Source organism: Echinops telfairi, unplaced genomic scaffold, assembly GCF_000313985.2.
Source record: "Echinops telfairi isolate 266 unplaced genomic scaffold, ASM31398v2 ScPeMD7_18;HRSCAF=68, whole genome shotgun sequence".
Taxonomy (NCBI): domain Eukaryota; kingdom Metazoa; phylum Chordata; class Mammalia; order Afrosoricida; family Tenrecidae; genus Echinops; species Echinops telfairi.
The window spans coordinates 93,291,475-93,298,974 of record NW_022103915.1 but is presented as its reverse complement, the minus strand read 5'-3'; the positions used below and the strand labels follow the sequence as shown (position 1 = coordinate 93,298,974).

The 7,500-nt window shown below is 38.5% G+C and overlaps 1 protein-coding gene across 3 annotated transcripts in view; it reads right to left on the bottom strand.

Annotated features, from left to right (window-relative positions):
- The window catches only part of CDIN1 (CDAN1 interacting nuclease 1), a 250,638-nt gene that overhangs the window by 167,960 nt on the left and 75,178 nt on the right, over positions 1-7,500 (bottom strand). For all 3 annotated transcript variants that reach the window (XM_045288062.1, XM_004712685.2, XM_030884991.2), the window contains one exon: positions 1,915-1,975. In XM_045288062.1, coding sequence (XP_045143997.1) covers positions 1,915-1,975 — 61 coding nt within the window. The remainder of the gene's footprint in view (positions 1-1,914; positions 1,976-7,500) is intronic.

Genomic DNA, 7,500 nt, shown 5'->3' with positions numbered 1-7,500 from the left:
TGACCACAAGTACCCCTACCCCTCACACCAACAATGCAGGGCTCTTGTTTAAGAGAGCTGTGCATGCACTGAAACACACCTATGTTATATACTTCTCATCAATTTTTACACTTTCTACTGATTAAATATATATTGACTCATAAAGTATCACCATCACATGAATTGTCACCAGACGCAAGAGTCTGTCATTTAACTATTGACTAGCATATAAAAATGGCAGCTTGGTTGTTTAGAAGCCATCATCTGGTACCAGCCATTGCCAAATTTCCCCAATGCATCAATAATCTTCCAGAAAGCATTCTCTGCTTTGTGTCAATCTATACCCATGGGTGGGCTGAGGTTGGGGGTATTTTTAAGTAGCTATTTCTTTTCATTGGCTAAATATTGCTATATAGTCATGTACATTGCATCTTTATGGATGTAGGAGAAAATGTGTTGGGTCGGTTCCAATTTTTCATGGGACTCTAACATGGCAGTGGAGGACAGTGAAAGCTGCTAAGCTCAACAGAAATATTCATTAGCTATTCAAATGAATATGAATTGCACCTGGCTAAAGCACATGCCATTGCTACCATCAACTATAAGAATGAGTACCATCGGTGCACCATATTCTTTCTAGATACTGCATCCAGAATGCTGTTAGCTCACTTGTCTTTCCCATGAAGGAGAATCATTAAATTCTTACAGCTCACATATGTCACGTTACTACCAGTCGCAGCTCATAACAAATAGATTGGAGATATTTAAAACATTCCTTGCTCTGCTTCAGAAATAGAAAAAAAAAAGAAAGAAAAGAAAAACATGTTTTGCTAGGAGAAGGAGAAAAATCCATTCTATATGTTAACTATCCTATCAGATAGTGTAGATATTGCCTAGACCATTAAAACCTTCCAGTAACAGATAGGTAATTGCTCATTTGCTGACTGCTGCAGTGTACAGCAGACAGAAGCTGTGAGGGAAGCCATCCCTCCTTGCTAATATAACATGTAGAACTTGCTGCTACTGCAACACTTAATGCTCACAGTACCGAGTCATTTTTAATGCAAACACACATTTTCTGCCTTGCTTCTATGTTTTCCATTATAATGCAACACAAAAACAGTGTACATTTCATTCCATCCCTATGAGGTTTGCATAAGCAGTTCCAACTCAGACTAAATATTGTATTGCTCTTATTACAGTGGATAAATATTTTAAAGTTTAGGAATTCAATATTTTATTTTTTTGGTATGCTCTCTGCAACTATTATGAACTTTTTACAGCTTCTTCTTTCACGGGAACTCTTTAGGGTTTCCTGTTTTAAATGTAAGGCAATTATTTGTTTCCCCAAACAGGAGTCGATCAGAGTTAACAAATACATTCAATAAATCATCTCGTACTTGGTGTCAATAAGAGCACTGTACTTTCCCACGTTAAGAGCCTTCTCTACAAGGCGTGTCTATGCCATTGTCATATAAGTTGACTACTAACAAGAACAACAAATGCATCAAGTAAACGTTACATTTAAATATACATAGTCTCTATTAATTTTTATAACAGTATTGATTTTTTTTTTGGCATATGCCTCCATACTAGACAAAGGCATTTCTCACACTAAATTAAGGCAATGCGGCCCAAGAGGAGCATGCCCAGAGCTGTTTGATGGAAAATTTCAACAAAATAAGAAACCAAGAAACCGTGTATACATCTGCCTAAAAAGAAGGAGACTAATTATGTTAACTGATTTATTAATACATGAAGTTCTTTCATCCAATTATTAAAAGTACAAAGAGGCCAGGGAGCAATTTAAATGTCTAGCGCAACTCAAAATCTTTTTTTTAAGGTTAATTATAATTACAACGCTGAGCAAATTTACTCTAGATAGGCCCCTTAGGTTTTATACAGGTTTAAATAAAATAGCAACAACAACATTACCTCATTGGCCAGCTCCAGGAGCACTGGGGCAGCTCCATTTTTTGCCACGCCATTCAGGTACCTAGACAAGACAAAGCCATGTAGTAACACAGTGACAAGAACAGGCCAGCATAGACATGTCAGCCTCCCCTGTGTGTACATGTTTCTCCTGGGCAAATGCCCCGCTCAACTCTGGTTAAAGCATGCTACTGTGTTAAGAAAGCATTGAGGGGGAAAGGATAACAAAGACAACGTACCTCAAACGCACTGGTAATGCACTTACTGAAGTTGAGGGCAGGAGGTTTGAACACAGAGGTTTCCTGTGCGTTCACCTCCTAACAGGTGAAGTGAACACAGAGGTAACTTCAAAAGAACCTGCCCACCACTCTGGCTTTGGCTATACAGCCATTGGCTAGACAGGGAAGAAGCTGAGTCTTCTACCTGTTCTAAAACATCCACGCCCCATCTCATCACTTTCGTTATCTTTGCTTAATAGGACCAGTTGATACTTTATTAAGGGGGGGAGGGGGAGAGGGAGGGAAGGGGGGGGAGCAGGCACACTTGTTATCAGTGAGTTGGCACATCTTTTTTTGCGGGGGAAGGGGGTCTAATTATATATATAAAATATATATTTAGTCATTTATTTTTAAAAGTTTCATGACATATTATTCACAGACGCATTTCAGAAATTCAATGGATTCACGAGAGTTGTGCAATCATCACCACTACCAATGTCACGATCTCTTCTTCCTCGTACTTGCTGTTAGCTCCCCATTCCCCACCAACCTCCCCTGCCACGGCCCTTTGGACCTACTAATCCAGTTGCTGTCTCTACAGGTTTACTTATCCTGGGTTTCATATACAGAAGAACATACAAAAGCAAAACAAAATACAAACAAACGGTCCAACAACAATGAGATAATCAAATAGAGAAAAACTTCAATGAAAATAAGAGTAGAAAATATTAAAAACTGGAACAATGATACATGGGATCAAGAGAGAAATCAAATGACAAGGTGTCACATTTGACCTGTCTACTACTGCAGTCATCCACACAACAATGTATTCCATCTGAAGGGAAGGCCTTTCCCATCCTGGTCCATAGTCAGAGGGAATTCACCGGAAGCTTAATCCACATGGGAGATCCCTGCAAATGTGTTTTCAGCTTTTGCTGTCATCCATTGCTTTCTGCAAACCAAGTGTTCAGAATTTACGCTCTATAGTAGAGAGTCTATACAGTTCCGTCCTCTGGGTTTGGATTTTATTATTTAAAATTTTGAATCATGTAGGCTGGTGTCCTTTTTCCATGTGGCCTTAGGTGACACCTCACGTAGATTCCTGCTTATTTTAAGACAAGTCTTTAAGACCTCAGAACTCATTCTTTCTGATCGCCATGCACCCTCTGCTTTCTTTGCCACACTTTGCAATATCACCCATATCTTCAGTGATTACTTCATGGGGACAGGTATTGAGCAGGGACATGTCATAAGAACTAATTGTTCTGAGTTTAGGGCTATGATTGCAAGCTCAAAACCCATTCATGTGTCTATGATTTATATATGCCCTTGGTTCACTTTAAAGACATTACGGTTATTTTCTTGAAGAACATTATAAATTATCTCCATGAGGCATATAGTAATTGTATTAATATTACCATTAATTTAGTCATTGGTATAGACAAAACACTATTGAGAAAAAGAAAGTAAACATGCGCAGGACAGTTTTTTAGACCAAAATAGATTGTTGATGTGTCCAGATTAACAATTAAGGTAATTGGACACTACACACACAATAAGGGTTGTAGATTAGGCAACACCTTCAGTAATGCCCATTCAAAAAGACAGAACTGAACTAAACATGTCTTAAAAAGGCAAGGAGGGTATAAAAATATCATATGTATGGTAGTTTTGAGTTGCCATTTCTTGGGCATTCTCAAGGCAAGAATCCATTGCCTTTGGATAGTAGTCATTTGTCCCTCTCACACTAGGGCATTTCAGCCCTTGGCCCCAGGGAGTATGTCAGTTCCTTTAATCTGCTACCATTGTGTCTAGGGTAAAGCCCCATTCATTTAGTCAGCATTCCAAAGCAGATCCTGCTGGTGTGGCCAAGGATGTTGTGTACCTCAAAAAGATAGATTCTAAAGTCCTTGTTGTCTATGGTAGGGTCAACACATCTTTCATAGACAATAAAGGACATTATATTCTCTCTCTTGAATTTATTAAAGAACATCTGGTTTTTCCCTGTAGTCAATAAAACACAAACCAAAAACCTTTTCAAAGTCTATACATGGAAGTTGGAGTGATTAAAACAAATTCTAAATGTGTCATTTTTCTCCTTAAAATATTTTACAGGCCCCACATTTATATTCTAACAATTTATATAAGGTCTTCATAATTTCATTCCTGCCTACCCTACTCACTGACCCTCACTCTCAAGCGTCACTTGGATAACTCATGATGTCATCTTCTTCAATCCACCAAAATCCAAGAGCAAGTTAAGTGCCCCTTGTATACAATTGAGGAGCACTCTGTGTATTTCTCCACCACTTAAAATAAAACAGTATGTCCCTCAACCATTCCTCCTTCTCCTCATCACTCACAGGAAGGGTGTGTGCCCTTTGAAGATAAGATCATTGTATTCTATTTTAATATATTATGCTTAGTACAGTTCTTGTCTTATAGTGGGTGATAATATAATATATATGGCTAGGTTTATTTTCTCTTAATAAATCAGTAACCCACTAATTTTAGAAAGCCATATGGATAAGGAAATAAAATCAAGTATTTCTCTATAGTATACAAGAGGGCACCCCCTTAAAAAACATATTTTTTCAAGGTGATGTATTTAATTTTTGTTTTTACAAAACACCCTTTTATCACTTGAAAGTACTCTCCATTGCGCTTAATACATTTTTTCAAATCTGTGATTCCATTCTGGGAAACGTTTTTCAAATTTATCTGTTTGGATGGCTGGCAGTACCTCCCTTGTGTTTTTTTCCTCACCTCTTATAAGTCATCAAATCGCTATCCCTTCCGGAAATGATGATGGCAACATATGTACAAAGTGCTTTATACAATTGATGTATGGATTGTTAAAAGGGTCTTAAAAGCCCCCAATAAAGTGATTTATTACAAAAAAAAATCGATCTCCTTTCACGTTCCTCTTCATTTGCAGAAACAAAAAGAAGTTGTACAAAGCAAGGTCAGGTGAGTAAGGTCCATGTGGCAGGAGAGGCATGCTGTTTTTAGCCAAAACTGGTGCACTGAGATGACTGCATGAACAGGTGCATTGTGATGGCAAAATCAGTCCTTATCAGGCCTTCTGGGTCACACACTGTTACGCAATCTTTTCAGAACCACTACATCTGCGGTTCTCAACCTGTGGGTCACTACCCCTTTGGGGGTCGAATGACCCTTTCACAGAAGTCCCCTGATTGATAACAGTAGCAAAATTACAGTTATGAAATAGCAATGAAAATAATTTTATGGTTGGGGGGCTCATCACAACATGAGGAACTGTAATAAAGGGTCACAGCATTACGAAGGTTAAGAACTACTGGTCTAAATAGAAACTTTGATTAACAGTCTGACCTGGTGGAACAAACTCCAAAGGCAGTATGAGTTGACATTTTTGTCCATTCGGAAGTTGAGAGACATCCAGAATGAAGTATGCCATCAATCAAACTTTTACCTTTTTGCAATGAGAAAAATCACTCGTTCATTTGAGTTTTTCCCATAGTGCTGTCCTTCTAAGCTGTGTTTAACATCACAACAGTTTATAAAACATTTTTCTTGAGCAGGAACCAAAATTTCACAGCTGCATGCTGTTTTCTTAAATCAGCCATCACAAAAACAAGGTTTAAGTGAAACTGCTTTGATGAAAAAATTCACTGTGACCAGAGAGAGCCTTCCCAGGAGATGGCACTGGGTGCACTAACTCAGAGAGAGTTGCTTGATGCTTGCCAAGAGGAAAAAATGCGTACTATGGAAAGCTCTGCTTCACCTTCATATTGTGTGAGTAAATTTAGGAATATGTTTAATTGTAAAAATTTAATATACATGGACTTCCATGTAACTATAAGGAGTGAATACTAAATTATATTATTTTACAATTATATTTATAAGCTTGTGGAGTATTCCTATGAGTAAAATGGGGCAAAAGATTATTTGAGGTAGGGGCAGTATTAGGATCATTATTATTTCCGAAGCAATTCTAAAAACAGCCTTTTCAGTATCATGAAATCCTTCTTGAATATTTTGTTTGGAAAATTAAATGGGAACTTTTCAAAAGCAAGTTAAACAACAACAACAACAACAAGGCAAGTGGGGTTTAGGACAGGGTCCCTGTGAAATAGATCAGTTAAGAACCTCAAGTCAGCCTTCCCAACCATTCCATCACACTGATCGGTCTGGTTATGGCGCAGCCAGCCAGTTCAGTCAAGCGCAGCCCGTCGTGTATTTGGAATCATGATAAAAGGACACATTAAGTATTCTGCTTATGGGTCCAGATGTGTAAGTCTATAGCTTTCTGCCGAATTAACATTTGTTCATCTCCCAAATATTTTTGAGGGCTAATCATGTCTTGGGCCTTCATCCATGGTCTCCACAATCATAAAGACTTCATATAAAGGGGCTTCAAAAAGTTTGTGGATCATATTTCATTATCTCTTACTTCCATTTTCCACCAACTTTTGAAGCCCAATCATATTACCGTGAAAACAATAAAAGAGAAAGATACAATGATATAAGCTACAATAGAGGAGCCATGGTGGCACTGTTGGGCAGGTGTTGGACTACTAAGCACAAGGTCAGTGGCTTAAGACCATCAGCTATTCTCAGGGAGAAAGAGGAGGGTGTCTGCTCCTTAAGAGTCACCCGTGGGAAACCCGACATAGGGGTGCTATGGGTTGGAATTGAATTCATGGCAGTGCGTTTGTACATTACAATAAAAACAACCTTTGATGAGTTGGTCAGGAAACCATTCTGTAAAGAAATAACATTTGAGTGGAGGAGTCCATGGAAGGTAGTGCCATGCTATCAGGGAGAGAACTTTAAGGCAAATCCTTAAATGTGTCTGGGCTGTCAAGGTCTGGCAAGGCCCCCAATGTGGCCAGAAGGAGCTGGTGAGAGCTGACTGGAAATAACCAAAGAGGTTAGGTACAGTGCCAGAGTAGTTCTTGTGCCACAGAATTGTTTGTTGTTTTGAGTCAAAATTACCTGGTTTCATGTAAAAGTTCCATCAATCATTTCTCTAGTAGTGACCGATTGAGCACTTCTTCCCACTTGAAACTGACAGATGACCAAATATAAATAATGATCCCCTACATCTATATAGTCCATAGTAGTCAAAACATTTTCATAGTTATTACCATTTAAGAACCTTAATAAGCACAGGCATACCTGTTCATGAACCTTGCCAACTGTGAGACTGGTAAACCTTCCCACTTGGGGGTCACATAGAGAAACCAAATCTGAAGGCACTGGTAAGCGGCAAAGCTTGGAAATAACTGACTTCCCAAGATCTAGAGAGATGTACTTATATGCTCAAGAAAGAATAGACTTCCTTCCGCATGTATTTCTTTACAATTATGTTTCACACTACATTTTA